This window comes from Lytechinus variegatus, chromosome 13 (genome assembly GCF_018143015.1).
Source record: "Lytechinus variegatus isolate NC3 chromosome 13, Lvar_3.0, whole genome shotgun sequence".
Classification (NCBI taxonomy): domain Eukaryota; kingdom Metazoa; phylum Echinodermata; class Echinoidea; order Temnopleuroida; family Toxopneustidae; genus Lytechinus; species Lytechinus variegatus.
This window is the reverse complement of record NC_054752.1, coordinates 19204663-19225110: the sequence shown is the minus strand read 5'-3', so window position 1 is coordinate 19225110 and position 20448 is coordinate 19204663. Positions and strand designations below refer to the sequence as shown.

The window sequence follows — 20448 nt, the reverse complement described above, 5'->3', positions numbered from 1 at the left end:
AGCCCCAGTATCCAGCCGCATATGATAAAAGCAAGCTAGTCGCTTCATTGTACATGTACACATTCTGTACGTTTTGTAATCGCTGAAAGTTAAAAGCAGTCTGTTCTGACTGAAAGTGAATTTTACAGTGGCATTACAATACATAACTCGGAAAAGTCAATTTCTTTTTAAACTGTTAACTACTTGAAATTGCGTCACTTTGGATATTCAAAATTTAGCCATTCCGATTTCACATAAAACCTGTGCTCCCTATATGTACACCGAATCTACGTATGTTATTGAACCCAAGCTGTTCCGCCGTTACTGCATGTACAACTGCATTAGCCTTTGATATCCAACGAGATGGGCATGAATAGAAAGCATAACTTGCTCAATAGAAACAATGAATTCAGCTTACAGGGTAATATTGAATTCTCCAGAGTTGTCAGATGCGCCTGGTTCAAGGTCACTTATCTCTGGTATGAAGGCATATGAAAGACCCCTCTCAGCATTGTAGTAGTGGTTCATTGGACATGGAGATGAGAAAGCAGGAGCCTCATTGTCTGAAAATGCAATTTAAGCAAACAAATTCGAACCACATTTAAGAAGGGACTACTTTTTTCTAAGTTCACTGTCCTAAACCTAACACTAACCCTAATCCACAATAAAATCCTGATTTCTCCTTAGCCAGTCAAACTCTTGCTTTTTAGTGGACCCCTTTCGTTCCATTTATGCTAAATATTATACTGTTTTTTGTTTTGTTTTACGAAGTAAGAATACTCGTCTGTAAAATTGTATTTGATTTGTATTACTTTATATTACTTTTTATTATGTTTTGAATGGAAATGGAATAAAGAATTGAATTGAACTCTAAACAATTGAGTGTAATTGTCATTTCACATCCATGAATATTCATTGTTTCAACAGCTGCTCAAATTGAAAATACTTGTTTTGTTTTAAAATCAAGTAAGCATGGTAAGTGATAAGTTTGAACTAAAACATAGGCCAAAAGTTATGTTCGATGTTGGCCAAGACATTTTTCAAAATTTTGAATTTCAAGAGACAGCAAAGGGAAACTTAATGCAACTGATATTCTTTCAAATTATTTGACACAATATGCATATATACACACACACACCCTCACACACACACATGTATGTGTATAACATATATATATATAGAGAGATATAGATATATACATATATGTATGTGGGGGTGTTGGAGCGAGGGTTTGCCTCACCGTGGGATATGTGTGTGTATAATTTAAAAAAAAAAACATGTTATAATACAATTTGATTGGATACTGCATGGTACTCATTCCAAGAATAAATGAATGTTCATTAATACACGCACCAGGATAAACCCCATCCCCCTTATCAATTACAGTGTATATGTAGTTTTTATTAATGTATTATTTTTTTCCAATTTACTACCTATTATGTTTAATTTATATTGAATCATAAGGCACCTTGAGCATTCCTTGGAGCAGATATGTGTGCATTAGAAAATTGGTTATTATTATTATATGACGGATGTGCATTGCTCTCGATTTATAGAGTCCTTGTGATTTTTCGGTCATTCAGGCCTTCATCAGGCTAAGTTAAAAACTTAAAAAAACAAATACAGAAAAAATGGTTTACCGGGGTGACATTTATAAAGACTTATTTCACGCCTACATTGTTTCGTAATTGATTATCATGTTAGGCTTGCGAGTGGAGGTTAATAATAATTTTGCTTTTTGGAAATTATGCTGTTTTGTGAAGCCCTGGTCGCAAGCCGTCTTCCCCTTTTTTTTTTGGCCGTACGTTTTTAGGGGGAGGCTACTGAAAACGTAGGGGAACTTGACGAACGCAGGCTGCAAGTGCGTCGGCGCACGTCACTTGTACGACTACGCAATATGAAAGTATTTAGCGCATGCGCGGCCCGTGAAACATATTTACGGAGGCAGTACTTACACGCGCTGCTCAGAGATTGATTTTCAGAAGTTCTACAAGATGCCGCCTCTTCTACCCCAAAGACTTCTGATGCTGCAAGGGCAGCTTCAAAAGTCAGGACATGAGCAAGACGTGGCATTACTTGCATCAATACGGGAGAGAGAGAGGCAAAATAGACGTAGGAGATGGTGGGTTAGCCCATGGATAGAGAGGAGAAGGCTATAGGGGCATCACGACACGTTATTACAGAAATTGGAACGAGAGTCAAGGGGAGACTTTGTGGGGGTAAATTAGGATGGACCCCAATTTTTCACTGTGCTCCTACCCTGGGTATTCCCTCGGATAACCAAGAGCCCAAGGTGTGTGTCTTCATTTCTGTCAAAATAAATGCTTGGTTTAGCCTTTTTATTTGATCTAAAGTGTTGTCGGAATGCATAATATCAGTCTACATGTACGATCGCCATTACCCTTCGCTGCCACGGGAAACAGTTACAGGTCCCTTGCGTATGACTTCCGGGTGGCACACAACAGCATATCCATGTTTGTACCGGAAGTTTGCACCGCCTTATATGAGGAATATATGGAGGAGATGCTCACCATGCCTTCTACACAGGACGAGTAGACGACAGACGCCAACAAGTTCGGAACTAGAAGTAATTTCCACCACTGTTGTGGGGCGATTGACGGAAAGTATATCGGAATAAAAAAGCCCAAGAACAGTGGATCGCTCTATTACAATTCGGCTCTATGGTGCTCCTGGCCATCGGGAATGCTATTTCTTCTTGTGGTGCAAACTTGGGACCAACGGCTCCTCTTCAGTTCAGATGCAGGCGTGTTAAACCAGTCCACGTTTCCTGGAGCACTAGAGGGAAACACCAACACCACTGAATTTCCATCACCGGATTCACTCCCAGGTGACGACCAGGATTTTCCTTACTTCCTCATGGGCGACGACGCGTTTCCCCTTGGAAAGTGGCTGATGAAGCCATATTGTCGCCATGCCCTTACATACAGAGAGAGGGTAATGAACTATCGGACCTATCGGGATCGTCGGTTCGTAGAGAGAAGTTTCAAGACATTGGCTCATTGATGGCGATGTCTCTTGACTACCTTGCAGATCTTAGAGCCTGGCGACGTAATCCTTCACAATTTGCTTCGAAAACATCATCGGTCCGGAAAAACTGACATTAATGTGGACCGTAAGGAAGTGGATGGCAAGGTAATCCCCGGGACATGGAGGGATGATGTACGGATTCTCCTGACGCTATTGGTTCTGGAAGCTTGGTCTGCCTTGTAAAATTCTTGAACTGAAAAGTACTTGACAAGACGCTCCTCCTTTTTCAGTGTAAACGAACAGCTGGTCATATCCCTTGCCCCACACTGCTATTCAGTAGCAACCTCTTCAAAACTGAAGTCTCCGATGTCACCTTCTGCATGGTCTGACGCTTTGTGCTCATGACATTCTCCTCTTCCTCTCCAACCCTCTCTTCTTACATGGTCCGTTTCTGCTAGGCCTTTCTAAACTTCCCAGGCATCTTGGTGACAAAATGATCTTACTCTTTCATCGGCTCGGCTTTCTACATGTATATGCTGCGCAAATCAGTAAGCAGAGCACGGCGTGCATTGTGAGTGCTGACAGGGATGGATCCAGCCCTCGCCAATGGGGGGGGGGGGGGCGGATTTTTTTTCAGCCATATTTTCCCGATCGGCCGCTCGAAGATGATTATTGGTTTCTTGGAAGGGGTAGTCCTAATAGTTATTTTTACTAATCAACATATATCAATATCATAATCCTTATTTATATAATGCTAGCGTGAAGCGCGAGCTATTTTTTTTGGAAATCTTATGTATTTTTTCCTAAAATTTGAACATTCTGAGCAATGTTTCTTATCCTGATAAAGATATGTATGCAACTAAATACATGTAAATACTACGAACGCGAAGCGCGAGCAGAAATGAACTGATGGAAAAGGTACCTGTAAAAGACTGCATGCTGTTAGCATGAAGACGTTACAAAATTAAAATATCATAATGCCAGTGCGAAGCGAGAGATGAAATTTAAGACATTTTATCCAAAGAATGAAAATTCTAAGCACTTTTTACAACTTAAACAGAATAGGTACATAACTAAACAATTGATGTAAGCGCGAAGCGCGAGCGAAAAAATTCGAGATTTTGACCTACTGAACGAGACACTCTTTCATGTTTTGTGAATCATGAAAAAGATGAGTAATTGGGATCTTCCTTACATTAATTATGCGAGCGCAAATTGCAAGCAGAAAATTTCCATATGCGTTTTGAACTGATCGCAAAGGCACCTGTTAAGGACAGCCACTTAGCCATGAAGACGTTACATATTTCAGCAATCAAATAATGTGAGAGCGAAGCGCGAGCTTAAAAAAAATGGACTTTTCTACATAATGAACAGAAAATTTTAATCACTTTTTATAATCGTAAACAAAATAGCTTCATAACTAATCAATTGATGCAAGCGTGAAGCGCGAGCGGAAAAAAAAATCGAAATTTAGACCTAAAAACAGAACACTCTATTCATGTTTTGTAAATCATGAATATAATGAGGGGATCTTCCCACATTAGAAAAGCGAGCACAAAGCGCGAGCAGAAAATTTTTGATATTGTGATCTGAAACTGGAAAATGATTTGAATAGAGAACAAGTTGTGTATCGAATAAACATGCGTGTGCATGTGTCATATTTAGACCTATATAGAATATAGGCATTCTATAAATCTTTTATCGTGAAAATCAAGCGACCGCGAGCTTAAACTATTTGATATTCCGATCTGAAAAAAAGTCAATTTCAGCTGTGTATTTCAAGCACTTTAGGAAAATTGTGAGGTGGATATAGATCACACTTAATATAGAGCTGCTATTTTCATTATTATTACTTTCAGTTTTGACATAGGAGGTACCGGCACATCCTTAGGACATAATATGAAAATGAAGACTGTCTTTCTATTCCTCTTGCTTAGCGCAAGATTAACAAAACCGATCCATTATTAAATTAATATCTTATTCATAAGTACCTAATGAGGGTGCGAAATATGATGATATGATGGCCTGAAAACTTGACATTTCAAGCACTTTTGTAATTATAACTAGGATGCATCAGTTAATATATTATTAACCATTAATGCGAGCGCAAATTGCGAGTCTAAATTCTTCATACACTGTCATGAAAAGGGGATTGTTGTATAATCAATATTGAGACATACATAACTCGCCAATCAAAATGCAAGTGTGCAGCGCGCTTGCTGATACGTTTTGACAATCAGACCTTAAAAGGGATATTTTGAAAACTTTATGGAATATACAAAAATAATAGTTACCTGATAAGTCAAAATTTGCGAGCGCGCAGCGCGAGGAGAAATTTTTAATATTAAGACCATTAAACTTACATTTTTACAGAGCCCTTTCTAAAAATCAATTTGTAAATCACACAAAATAATGAAAATTTGATTTCCGAGATGAAATATGTTTTGTATATTGACTTCCAAACTTGATATCTAAACTTCATATTGAACAAGATATGTAAATCACCTAAAAGGAAATGCGAGCGCGAAGCGCGAGCAAAAATTTTATTTAGTGACATGAAAGATTTTCCTTATTATTTTCCAAGTCTTCCCCCATCTTATTTTATTCACTCGTCTTCTTCCTCTTATGTTTACCCCTCTTTTCCTCCTGTCTCTTCCCTTTTTTTTCTTTCCTTTCTTTTTTTGCTCCGCCAATAGGGGGGCGGGCCTCTCGGCCCTCCTGGATCCGCCTATGTGACCACATGATTACTCCGCACGTGCGCGTGAGTTCTTCATGTTCATTTGAATAATTGGATTAGGTAAGTGCCGAGTAAGCACGGGTCACGCGCTTATCCGTGCGAAGCATGCACTTGCCAAGTTCGCCTAAGTTGGTACTGGAAGTGGCCGCGGAGTCAGTGCGTTGTGCGTGCTTTGGTGGTACCGAAGGTGTGCGGCGTGCAAATCCATAGCTGAACGTAACCCGCACGCAGCAAAAAATTCTCCTGCACTAAAATTTCTGCATCGTGTCTGCGCACTCCAAAATCTATACCGAGTTGGTATGCACCTCGTACGTGCTGTAGGAATTCACAGATTTTTGCCCACGTTTTTGCATGTAGACTGCACGCACGTGCAAGAACGACAGGATGTTACCACAGCTTAAGACTATGTCTGGTCTGCTCTTTCTACCGATAGTATCGATATCAAGGGATTCTAGTTAGGAAGGCCTTAGTAAAACAGGTTGAGTAAGATTGTGACTAACTCAGTTGTTGGTGGATAAAGATATGACTAACTTGTCCAGGTGTTGAGAAACGGGCCCAAGTTTGCAAAAAATAATGATGTTAAACTGACAAAATCCATAGTTTTTCTTCCGAGTTCACCCATGTTCTCGCAAGTTTAGCAAAGTATCTTCAAATGGCTAAAAAAAACACACACAAAAACTCAACCGCATTGGATTTGCACTGAAATCAACAACATGCTAGTAAGAAACTTGCGCCTAGCTCTGTGGTACGTAGCTCGAATCCATTACAATCGGAAATCATTATTAGAAAAGAACTTAAAAATAGGAATTCTGACCAAAAAAAATCAAAGATTACACGGGCCTGTCATGCTGATGTAAATGTTGAACTGCAAATTCAAAACACCTTGATATGAAGTCTTATATTTTTTTTCAGTAAATCACGCTATTCAGTCTAATTTGTTCAATTCTAAGAGTTCGAATTTACTTTAAGAGTCTATATGTAATATGCACTGAATCTCTATGTTAATATCCCTGTATTGCTGCAATGTATTGAAACATGAAAAAAAAAACATAGTCAACATGTAATCAATCTTTTAAGATATTGGAATGTTGGAGAGTACTGAAGTATAATCAATATCACTGACCCTTTACCAATTTTAGATTAGATTTAAGGAAAAAAGAAAGCAAAAATTGTTTCATCTAGCAGAGACATTACACAAGTGGAATGCCCCTGGCCGTCTCACCTGCATCACGCAGTTCAATATAGCAGCAGTGCTGACTTTGAATACTACTCTAACTCGCACAAGATGTTCAGTGATACATGGTTACTCTTATGTCCACTTTTTATGAACTAGACCAATAAACTTACAGAGATATGATGGTTATTCAACAAAAAACCCCAACATGGCCAAAGTTCATTGACCTTACATGACCTTTGACCTTGATCATGTGACCTGAAACTCGAACAGGATGTTTAGTGATACTTGATTACTCTTATGTACGAGTTTCATGAATCAGATCCATAAACTTTCAAAGTTATGATGGTAATTCAACAGATACACCCAATTCGGCCAAAGTTCATTGACCTTTGACCTTGGTCATATGACCTGAAACGTGCACAGGATGTTCAGTGATACTTGATTACTCTAATGTCCAAGTTTAATGAACTAGACCAATAAACTTTCAAAGTTATGATGGTAATTCAACAGATACCCCCGATTCGGCCAAAGTTCATTGACCCTAAATGACCTTTGACCTTGGTCATGTGACGTGAAACTCATGCAGGATGTTCAGTGATACTTGATTAACCTTATGTCCAAGTTTCATGAACTAGGTCCATATATTTTCTAAGTTATGATGACATTTCAAAAACTTAACCACAGGTTAAGATTTCGATGTTGATTCCTCCAACATGGTCTAAGTTCATTGACCCTAAATGACCTTTGACCTTGGTCATGTGACATGAAACTCTAATAGGATGTTCAGTAATACTTGATTAACCTTATGGCCAAGTTTCATGAACTAGGTCCATATACTTTCTAAGTTATGATGTCATTTCAAAAACTTAACCTCAGGTTAAGATTTGATGTTGACGCCGCCGCCGCCGTCGCCGTCGGAAAAGCGGCGCCTATAGTCTCACTTTGCTTCGCAGGTGAGACAATAAAGAACACATGCAGTTTGAACATATTAAAAGACACGGTTTACTACATGAACTTTTTAATAGTTGTTAAATAGCTTAAAAATCGCAGCTTAATTGTAAGTACTCAATCTTCAATTACCGGTAATAAAAGCATGGTTGATTAAACTGTTAAACTACTTGTGTAAAGTTCATATATAGTAAAGAACCTTAAATTAAAAGTTTAACCAGCATGTTTTCTGTGTTATCTACCTGTACATGATACTTCACGTGTGTCACTCCACATTCCAGTAGAAAGGCATGTTTTGTAATAAACTCCATTTTGTAGGTAGCCACGATTGCAGGAGAATGAGCAATGTGTATCATAGGGGACACCTCCAGATTGAGTACATATAGGTGGAAAAACAGACCCATGCTCGGGTTCCATCAGTGCAGGACATGATATTTGAACTAGATGAAATATAAAGACAAAAAAACTATGATAAATTATAATGATAATAACAATTATATGCAGCATTTATATAGTACCTCATTGATGTTTTTAAACGCTGCATACTACTACTCTGGCTTTACCATGGCTAATCTTATGAGGTGCTCAGAAAGCATTCGACGAATGCCTTCCTCCTGGAACTACATGGACTACACCTGGGTGGAGAGAGGCAAATGTATATAAACACCTTGCAAAGGGACGCGCGAGATTCACAGAGATTTGTAACCCGGACCTAGTGATTCAAAGCCATACTAGATACGCATGCTAGATTTTTCTCGATTTTTTTTCTTTCATTTGTGTTACCTTCAGACAATTACTAAAATCCCATGAAATCAATTGCCAGTGATCCACCAATAATCCACATGAAATGCAATATCAATTTGATGGACTGTAATGATCTATATCTAAACCTTCATTCAGTAAGTTTTTCCTCACTCAATATTATGTACTCCATTTGTTTGAAAAAAACACTCTCTTATCCATGTCATAATCTATTTTAGGTCCTGCATTTCGAATATCTCCAGCCACCAGTCGTAATATACATGCATGTATGGTTTGGGTGTCGGATTTTGGACACGAAAAGCAGATCTGTAGGGCCTGTAACCCTCCCTGTAACACAAAGCTTAGTATTGATTATAGAGCAGTTTTCTACGTATGATTCTATCGACTATAATGTACAACAATCTTAAAAATCAAGTGTATGATTAAGCGTTAACTTTTGTGTTAGGGAACCCTAATATTAGCGCCCGTGAGGAGTGCGAAAGGTCCCAATTGAATGCTTAAAGAAATCCTTTATGTTCTCTGCCGCATAGGTCTGGAATAATTTGCCAGATTCACTTAAAAATGCAGTTTCAGTAAATTCTTTCAAATAATCCTATACAAAATGTATTTCTTATGATACTATATCAATTTACACCTCACATTGGCTGTCATACACAATTATTAGAAGTATATATGAATGCCTTTCTATTCTGCATCTTTCCTTACTTTCCATGTTATTACCGATATTCCTATACCCTTCAGTTCTTCCGGATAGTATTTTTAATCCAATGATTTTGTCTTTAATAACCCTTACTTATATTTTAGTTATTGTAATATACATTGCCCTTATTCCTCTTTAACATTGATGTTACGTTGCTATCATTTGTAATGATCTTAACATTTGATATTTTATAGTCTTAGACCGGCATTAATAACTTATTGCCATTGGTTTACTTGATTTTCTATTTCCTATAATGCCATAATTAATTAATTGCTATCATTTAAGTGCTTTTATCAATGAATAAATTATACAATTAATAATTTTTATAATTAGTAACTGTTTCCTTTTGATAACTTAAATATTTCAGTTTTATTGATATTATCATTTATGTAAAAATATTTTTGTTTATTTATGTTACAAAAAAATGTTATCTTTGACTCAGATTTTTACTTTATTTTCATGTATACGATGATCTTTGTTGTTCTTTACGTTTTCATCAGATCATTGATGAAAAACAGTTTTGCTGATCTTTTGTACCGGGATAAAATGTTTTAATAAATGAATAAAACTAGCACATCAAGGATGCGGAGCTCATCCGGCATCTCGCAACACAATTTAACACAATTTTAATTTCAGCCCAGTTCACACTGTAGTGAATTATATTGGTGACATAAATTGAGGATATAGAATTGAAATTGATGAAGAAATGACATAGAAGCATTTTTTGTGATCTATGAATAAATTTCATATGAATTAAGTATTAATTATTATCTAGTCAAAGTTTCTTAACTCTGTGTAGAACCTTGGTGAACCTAATGTAGCTCTCAGATGGAACAAAAATAACCAAAATCAATCAACAAACAATTTTTGTGATTTTTGAAAATATGTGAATAAATAGCAGATTCAATGAGTTTCAAAATTCTATGTTTAAATTTTGTATCACCACCTCGAGCTATCATATAAAGCAAACAAAACTGAAATTGATCAACAAATGAAGAAAAAACATTTTTTGTGATTTATGAATAAATTTTTCATAAATTAGAATAAATAATTTTCCAGACAAAATTTCAAAATTTTGTGTACAAGTTTGGTGAACCTCATGCAGCTCTACCAGATGGAAGAAAAAAATCAAAATCTGTCAACAAATAAAGAAGAGGAATTTTCTGTGATTTATGAATACATTACGCATAAATTAGCATAAATAATTTCTACTGAATATTTTCAAAATTCTGTGAAGAAGTTTGGTGGGCCTCATGAAGTTCCATCGAATGGAAGAAAAATATCAAAATCTGTCAACAAATAAAGAAGAAGAGGCATTTTCTGTGATTTCTGAATAAATTTCGCATAAATTAGCATAAATAATTTTCTACTGAAAATTTCAAAAATCTGTGTAGAAGTTTGGTGAACCTCATAAAGTTCTACAAGATGGAAGAAAAAAAAGTAAAAATCGGTCAACAATTGAAGAATAAAAAGCATTTTATGTGAAATTCTAAAAATATGAAAAAAATTAAATTTGGAATAAATTAGCATAAAAATTGTTCTAGTCAAAATTTCAAAATTCTGTGTACAAGATTGGTGAACCTCATGAAGCTCTACTAGATGGAAGCAAAAAATTCAAAATCGGTCAACAAATAATGAAGAAGAAGCATTTCATGTGAATTTTTAAAAATATGCATAAATTAATTTTGCATAAATTAGCATAAAAATTGTTGTGGTCAAAATATCAGAATTCTGTGTACAAGTTTGGTGAACCTCATGAAGCTCTACCAGATGGAAGCAAAAAAAAATAAAATTGGTCAACAAATAAAGAAGTAGCATTTTTGTGAATTTTGAAAAATGTGCATAAATTAGCATATCTAATGAATTTCAAAATTCTGTGTGGAAGTTTTGAATGCCCCACCTAGTGCTATCATATAAAGCAACCAGAATTGAAATCGGACTTGAAATGGCGAAGTAGTAGCATTTTGAAATTGTGGACGGACGACAAACGATACACCACGGCATAAGCTCATCTTGCCCTTCGGGCTGGATGAGCTAAAAATAAAATACACATACTGCAACTGGAGTGCTGTGGCCCAGGGGATAGGTGACCTCGAAACTAAAGACTGAGGGCGGTTTTAATTCCAACCATGGTGTAATCCCCTTTGGCAAGAAATTGATCCATATTGAGCTGCACTCAATCCAAGTGAGCTAATTGGGTGACAATAATTTATTCTCTGAAAGACTCAGTGCTGTAAAAGGTTGTGGGGTTAAAGCCAGGGAAAAGGTGCCCATAAGTCCTTTGGAAGAGATATGTGCAATTCAAGAACTGTGATAAACACTTGCATATTTAAAACCAAATTTTACTTTAAATTTTCAATCTAGTTTTTAATATAATTTAAATAACCAAAAATAAAAATTCCAAAAGCCAATTTTTTTTCTTTTGCATTTCCCTATTTTTTTCATATTTTGTTTTCATTGTTTTTTCAATGGGAATTATTACAGACCATTTAAGAACTAAATCAAACCCTAAATTGGGCCAGACCAATTAGATGAAAAAGTAATCACCTTTTATAAACTACAACCCCCATAGACCTTGTAAACCAAGTGTTTTTTTGTAAAAAGTCACAAGGCGTCGCGAAGCTAAACCTGAATGTCCCAAATTTGGTTTCAAAATTTGCGCGAGACTTCAAAGAAAAGTCATAGAATTTTGTGGCAGTATATTTTCTTGCGTTTCAGAAATATTGGGCAAAGCGTTCAGCATTGGCAATGATGCCCCTCAGTACTTTTTATGGTTAATGGTAAGTGTCAGAAGTTAATATCAATATGAACAAAAGTACTTTAAACATTCTGGAAATTTACCATCACAGTTGAAGTCGTGTCCGTCAAATGTGCCATTGGCCTGGCAAACTCTGGTAATAGACTTCTTTCCTTCGCTGCTCTCGAATCCACTGTTGCACCTGAAGTAGCATGAATCGCCATAGACAGCAGATATTGGGCAACCAGAAACGGATCCATTGGACACCATTGGAATGTCACATTCAATTTCTGTGCATTACAGTGAAACATGATATTATTCTATAATTTATCAGAATATCTTGAACTGATTACTATTAACATCACAACTAGCATTGCCTTGCAAAATATTCCTGATTGTTTATCTATATACACATATCTCCAACTTTGTCACATCATTAATGATTAAATTCAGTGTCGTAGTCAAGGCTCAAACTTCCGAGGCCAAGACCCATGCAGACCAAGGCTTTAATAACCAAGGCCAGGGCATGGAAACCCAAGGCATGAAAACCTCAAGCCTAAGGCCAAGGCATTTTAAACTTACGATTCACGGAACAATGAACAAAAAAAGCTTAAACTTAGGGTGCAGACATGAAACACAGTGTAAAATTTACATTTGTACATGTAACACAAAATCAAATTCTATCATAGATTATGAACAAATGATAATAATGAAATATTAGTTATCTAGGCGATTTACATTACATGCCCATTCTCAACATGCTAGTACTAGTACTACACACCCACTTTATTAAACTTATAACTATCAATGGCTCATACAATTTTCATTTTTTTATCTTGATTTCTTGATTTGATGTTCCTGAAGTATAGTAAATTATGTTATATAATGTTGAATTTCTATAATATTTTGCTTAATCTTTTCTGTTAACTAATCGAAGGGGTTTTCCACGTATGTATTTATTGCTGTTTGTCATGCATTTTATTTATTCACCTTTTTGTTTCTGCTCAATTTACTAAATGTTCACATTTATTTTGTACTTTGTGTAACATATAGCTGTACACTATTTTTATAGTTTAAGCCTTATTTCATCATCTTTGTCTGTTTGTAATGGGTTGATATACATATTTGTGGTTAGATAAATGCATATTTCACATCGTATTTTTACAAGGGGCTCCAATGAAAACAAGTGATTCTGCTGATTGGGCTACCCTTTCTAAATATGTGTAATAAATAAATAAATAAATTGATTAATTAATAAATAAATAAATAAATAACGTTTGCCTTTTGTCCACTCCCTGGGACAGGAGCGGCAGAACTTTTTTTTGTTTGGGGGGGGGGGCGGTTGGGGTAAAGCCAAAAAGGGCACTTACAAGTCAAAATGGGCATTTTGGTGCAAACAGATAATTTCACCATGAAATAATCAATTGCATGATTCAGTTGTGTGTGTGGGGTTTCTTTTTTTGTATTTTTTAGGTGATTTCTAATTGATACGATACATGTATATGTTTATTTTCGATGAGAGAGCAGTTTTGAAAAAAAAAATCAAATATGAAGTTGTAAAATTCAAATTTTGGCAAATTATGGCACTAATCACTTATAAAGGGTATCCTATTGAAATGTTGCCAGCGCGAATCACGAGCTCATGCTTTTGGACATTTCGTGTAATAAGACATAAACATTAGACATTCCGAGCTATTTATGTAATCATATATGAACGATGTGTATCTAACTAAAGAATCTAACTAAAGAATTAACGCAGGCGCTAGCTGAAATTTGTAATATAATTACCAGAAAAACAGCCTGGAAAGGAGTGCATTTTGTGACCTTTGTATAGGATGCATATCTCACAAATCAACAAATGAGAGCGCGACGCGCAAGTTCAAAATATGTGATATTCTAACCTGAAAACTGGACATTCTTTTCTTTGTTTTAACCAGGAACAGAATGAGTACCTGATACCATGGTCACATTTGTTCTACGGCGGCCGTACGGTGAGTCGAAAACAGCCGTTTTAACATTTTTTGTCCAACTACATGTACATATAGGTGGTTTGAGTCAAAATGAATAAAACGGCCGTTTTCAACTCGCCGTACAGCCGCCGTAGAGCAAATGTGACCATGGTATTACTGATCAATACTTGATGTGAGTGAAAACCCTGGACATTCTAAATTTCTTTGCAACCATGAATAGGATCAGTACCTAACTAAACAGTAATTGATGCCACCGCAAAGCGCGAGCCAAGATTTAGTGATTTTCGAACCTAAAATGTATTGTGTTTTACTGTATTGTGTTTCTGCTCAATTTACTAAATGTTCACATTTATTTTGTACTTTGTGTAACATATAGCTGTACACTATTTTTATAGTTTAAGCCTTATTTCATCATCTTTGTCTGTTTGTAATGGGTTGATATACATATTGCAACCATGAATAGGATCAGTACCTAACTAAACAGTAATTGATGCCACCGCAAAGCGCGAGCCAAGATTGAGTGATTTTCGAACCTAAAATGTATTGTGTTTTACTTCAAAAGAGGTATTCCTTATTTTTTAAGTGCAGATTTTATTTGAAAAAAAGGGCTGGGCCTTATCCATTTTGGAGAAGGGGCATTTTTCTCCTACAGTGAATTTTTTTGGGGGGCAAGGGAGCACAAAGAGCAAGCTGACCTGAAAATGAGTCATTTTTAGAACTCCTGTGAGTTTTCATGGTTCTTTTCTGCTTACAACTACTTTAAATTTCATTTCCCATCCCTTGTATCTTCTACACTTATTTTACCGCAAACACTGGAATGAAGAATACTAGAAACAGAAATCTATATCAAAATGATTTATATTTTAAAATTTAAACTGGAAAAGATGTGCTGCCTATCAACGTATCAACTGATTTTGCAGTAATTATATATATAGATATTCTGCCCAACCAGCCAAGCCCATCGTTTTTCCGCCCTTGTGTGTTTCTCCAAAGAGAGAGAGAGAAGAGAAGAAATTCGACCACCAAATTAAAAACTTAGAAAAAGAAAAAAAAAGGAAAAGAGTAAATGTGAAATTATTTTCTAAACATATTCTCACAATTCTTCCTCGCTTGGTTTAAAAATGCAAGAAAAAAAAGAGAGAAAAAAGTTCCACCACCAAGAAAAAAATTAGAAAAGGAGAAAAAGGAAAGGAAAAGTAAATGTGATATTATTTTTTGTAAATATATTCTCACAATTTAATCACAAAGTTAGCTTTCCTTATGTTAAGAGAGTGTTTATTTTTTTTGCTTGCTCGCTTCAATCGCTTCTAACTTTTTTGGCAGATATTTTGCTCCATATGCCACCATTGGCCCCTAAAACATTTGGCTCTTCATGCCATTGGCATAGCCCTTTTTAATATTAAAAATAAATGAAGAATGTGTTCAAGTTAACCAAATCTTTGAGACGTTGAGACTTAAAACATTCTTGTTGGCTAAAGAAAATGAAAGAAGGAAAATCCTAATGGAATAGAAATCAACCTTGTTATATAGAGTAAGCTAATTTTAAGAAAATTATTGTCAAAATTACAGTCATATCTGACAGAATTATGTTCATAATCGCTATTAATATCTTTATCGTGATCATTTATCACGAACACATCACCCCTATTCTCCGATCACTTCATTGGCTTCCGGTTCACTCTCGCATAACGTTCAAAATTCTACTCACTGTTTACAAAATTACCCATAATATGACACCCAAATATCTCCAAGACCTTATTTCCCTTCGTTCTTCCTCTTCTGTCAGATCCCTACATTCATCATATTCCAATAATTTAATTCATGGCCCTCGGCACTAAGACCCGATATGGTGATCATGCATTTTCTGTAATTGCTCCCACATTCTGGAATAAACTCCCAACTCATATCCAAAATGCTCCCTCTGTGGAAATTTTCAAATCATCACTTAAAACTCACATTTTCTCATAACTTGTTTTCTTTTTCGTTTTTCCTTTTAATGATTTGACTGTGTACTATTATATATAATCTGCCAACATGTGCGCTTTGAAACACCAGTATAAAGTGCCCTGCAAATGTTATTATTGGTATTATTATTATTAATACTAACACTTATTATTTTTATTGTTTTCATAATCATTATCATTAGTCATAATTACATCACATTACTAGTGTCAATAATCTTGTTTTTTCATCACTGTTTTCTTTGTGACATGTATGATGACAGTTATTGATAATGGTGATAATTAAAATTGATGACAATGCTAGTACACTTTCTACTACTGCTGATTTGTATTATTGGCCATTATTGTAATTAGATATACAGATTACTTAAAACACTTACAAAAACAAAACAAGTACAAAATAATAAATGCCTTGAAAAAGCATTGAAAATACCTTGAAATTTCAAGGCTTAAAATCCTCAGGCCAACCAAGGCCCTCTCAAGGCCAAGGCTTTGAAAAAGTAGGTCTTAAGGCGCCTTAACTCTTAACATGCCACGCACACTACTAACCCAATGCCACAGTGCTAATCCGATGCTAATCCCCTGTGCCAGCCACAAAACCCCCCTGTGCCACATTGATTTTGGGATCGCGAGTCGTATTCACTCCTTTCAATAGTCATGATTACAATTGCTTGTAACTCTCTAACGATTAGTTTATCCACAAAATATTGTGTAGTAAAGTTGTAGGAAATTTCATACCCCTTATAATGGTGTCCTCATATGGATTGGTTATTATCTTTACTGCTAAAATATGAGTTGTATCAAGTAGTTCCATTTTGTGGAGTGTTTCGTATGGATCAAAAAACCTAGGTCTCTTCCCTCTCAGAGGCGGAGCCATATCTTGTAAAAAATGTAGAAATACTCGAAAAAGTCGAATGTAAACCGCGTAAGTTGATCTGTCAGAAAGCAGAGTTCGCACTGCACACAATAGTGCTAATTACGGCGTGCATGCGATGCGCAATACAATGCAAAACGGCGTAACAATGATTGTAATTCCGAATGTGCGCAGTCATGCACGAAGCAGGCGAGGGTAGGAAACAATGCAAGCACAAAGCAATCAATAGTAGGCGTGCGAGCACCAGTGTGGCATGTTATAGTAGGATACGTAGCGCGCACGAAGCACTCAATGAGCTAAGGCCAAGGCCAAGCACCAAGGCACTACAACACTGATTGAAATATGAATCAAGAGGACCTTCACCTCACTAAGTTTTAATACAAAACCACCAGCTCAGATTCATGTGACATTACTGATTCAACAATAGAAAGAATACTTCAAGACAAAAGTTTCTTTATATTTCTTGCTTACTGTTGCAAGATGGCAATTGTCCACTCCAGATTCCAACTGTGGAAAGTGAACTGGATCTGTTGCAAACGAGGGTGACAAAAGACTGATCCCCTGTGTCTTCAGAGAGTACATGACCATCCAGACAAGAAACCAGGCACTCCGATCCATATACTGCCCCGCCGGTACAACTGCCACTGCCAGAGTTCATCAAAATTTCACCATTCGCAGGAATATACAACGGGGGGCATCTGGTTACTGAAAAAAAGAAAACAAAGCAAGGGAGAAAGATGCAAAGTGAGGACCAACATACATGTATGAAGACAAAAATGATAACATATAATTTCACATCACACCTTTATTTATAAAAATAAATTTCGAACTAATTGTAGGGTAAAAACCGCACACTTACACACAAGTTCCCCGATGGGCATAATGCTATAATAATAATAATAATATTTATTTTTGTATAGCGCTTTTCCCATAATGACCCAAAGCGCTGTACAGCATAGTAGAGAGATTTCGATTGTCTGCGACTGCAACGTATTCCTAGTTCACCGGAAGTGGTGGCACCGCTCGTTCAGTATCACGTTCGTACATTGATGAAAACAGTTTCGATTTAAGTCGACGTACCCGTACCACGCCACAGCATATACCAGCGTGATAGCGAGCGGGCCGTGGGCCGATGCCTGGCCGGAGAATCAGGCGTAGCATCACGCTACGAACCAGTGGGGCGACTGTGGGTGCAACATTTGCACTCTTGCGCAAAAAGCCGAAAAACACGGTTGTTTGGAAATAAAACATCAATTACCTATCGGATATATGTAGTGTCTGAAAACAGGACACACTAAATGTAATGGAAAAGCTGGTAACAAGCAGTAATTTGCAGTTTACCAGCCCTGCTGAATCAACGAGACTTGAGTGTTGATGCGGCTTCATTCATTTTTGCCAAGCTGGGATGACGTCATCATGTACGAACTAGCGCTCGTTCGAGCACTATGACACCGAACGTCAAAACCCTCAAATACGAGTCACAGATTTGGTCAGTGGACGAGAAGGCTGGTCACAGATTACTTCGCGCATGCGCAGTGCTCCCAAAATTCCTTAATCTCGTACGTCCACATGGCACGTCACAGAAAACGAAAGGTCTCAAGTATTACCCCGGTCATCGGATTCTTGCATGCCAGCATACAATGTATACACATTCTCCACTTCCTGGGAGCATTCCAATAAGAGTTCCAAGACTCAATTGCTAGGCATACTACAAAGGCTTTTGCATCCTACCGATATAGCATTTCATTGGGATCCATAAATAGGAGTACAGATAATGAATAGTGATTTTTTAAAATAGCAAAAACCAAACCATTGAGGGGGGGGGTTGGGAGAATTCAAATAATGAAGGAAAAACCATTCCCATATTAAATGATTCCTGGGTAGCTATTTACATTAAATTGAGAATTTATATTCCTCTTTACTGAATAACTGGCCTGAAGATTTGATGTATCCATCTTCTCCTGCTTTCATGTGAACTGCCTTTTTAAATTGTCAATTTAGAATACCAGTTCTCAATTATTCACCCCCCCCCCCAAAAAAAAAAATACCTGGCATAGTAAAATAAACCAGATGCAATCATACATGTTTATACAAACAACAATTAAGTGAATTGGAATAATGAGTTTAGACTGCTGCGTGTAGCTTGTATCTGTGCTTGGGGGTGTGTGGGCGGTTTTGTGTGGGTGAGGGTGTATGTGCATGTAATCACAACTGATATATTCTTTGCATTGGAATCAAACCTTTGACATCTAGAGTGAATGAACAGGATTCATAATTCCCTGCAACATCAGTAGACCGGTACTCTATTGTATGTTCTCCTTCTACCACGGTGGTTGGTATGATTCCATTTACAGTCTCTGAGTTTATGCTGTAAAGGTAAGCTGTCAGACTATTTCCAGCATCGGTTGCCTTAATATTGCGAATAAAGAAAATGTAATCACCACTTACTACATCATTACTAGGCACGTATTATATACATGGAATTATTACCTGTCACCTGGAAATAATACATGTATAAAACCAAGCATCTGTTCTTGTCTGTAAAGGTAAAGACACACACTCTCTCGTGTAAATCATGTTTATGCCGAAGAGAATTCTAACCTTCTTTGCAAGTGTGTGTTGACTCATTGTGTTGATTTATTTTAACTCAAGTTATCATATTATTTAGTATTCATGAAAGGGATAGCAAAAAATGATTAATATCAACCCTTCACTTGAGTTAAGTTTATGAATGTGCAGCCTATAATTCTTTGTGTACGGAAGGTCCAATTGAAACTGCAAGTACTATATGTGCTAGACTGTGCATGGAGACACACAAGTTTCAATCAGGGACTGTGCCTGCCGACGGGGCATGAACTTGATCTCTGCTTGACGATTGTATATTAATAATCTTATTTTGACATCAAGGAGAGATACATGATGTCACTGCTAGAGGTAATATGTAGTCAAACACAGGATGTAATTTTGGAAATCTCTTTAGCAAAGAGACCTTGAAAATATTGCCAACTTCAGAAAAATATTACCATGGCCAGCAATTAGGGACACTGGCAGCGTCTAGCTATGTACCCAGTAAAAACGTTGTACACGATGTTTAGTACAGTGCTGTTTCAGATATATATCTTGCAGTAGTTGTTTAATGGTTTTAATAAAATGTTTAAAAACCTAAACAGTAAAGTTGTTTATATAAAATTTAGTCTTTAATAAATCAGCCATTTTTGTTTGAACCGTTAAACAACTACTGTAAGGATCATATATAAACTACATTGTTTTGCACTTTAAACAGCATTTGTACTTGCGACACAGTAGACATTCATTTGAAGGATATTCATAAAATTATGTTACTTACAAGCACAGGCTCCCAAAGGCTAGCTTCAAATACTGCCTCAAGTTGGTTGAAGTCTGCATACAAAATTCTGTCTGATGGACAGTTAATATCCGGACTGGTTTCATCTAAGAGTGAGGAAGTGCCATGAGAGAAATATTTATGCTGTTACATATAAAATTTTCGAAAAAAAATGTCAATGGAACAATAAAAAATGTTTAATAAGGTCTTGCTCATGGTTTTTATGTGCAACTTGGAAATATGATGGCACGCTACTTCTGCAGAGACCACCC

The 20448-nt window shown here is 36.5% G+C and overlaps 1 protein-coding gene across 1 annotated transcript in view; it reads right to left on the bottom strand.

The window, feature by feature from the left end:
• The window catches only part of LOC121426689 (sushi, von Willebrand factor type A, EGF and pentraxin domain-containing protein 1-like), a 59726-nt gene that overhangs the window by 22350 nt on the left and 16928 nt on the right, over positions 1 to 20448 (bottom strand). The window contains exons 7-12 of the mRNA XM_041623063.1: positions 20180 to 20283; positions 19074 to 19242; positions 17305 to 17538; positions 12133 to 12318; positions 8072 to 8269; positions 398 to 542 (exon numbers count right to left, since the gene is read on the bottom strand). Of these exons, the coding sequence (XP_041478997.1) occupies positions 398 to 542; positions 8072 to 8269; positions 12133 to 12318; positions 17305 to 17538; positions 19074 to 19242; positions 20180 to 20283 (1036 nt within the window). The remainder of the gene's footprint in view (positions 1 to 397; positions 543 to 8071; positions 8270 to 12132; positions 12319 to 17304; positions 17539 to 19073; positions 19243 to 20179; positions 20284 to 20448) is intronic.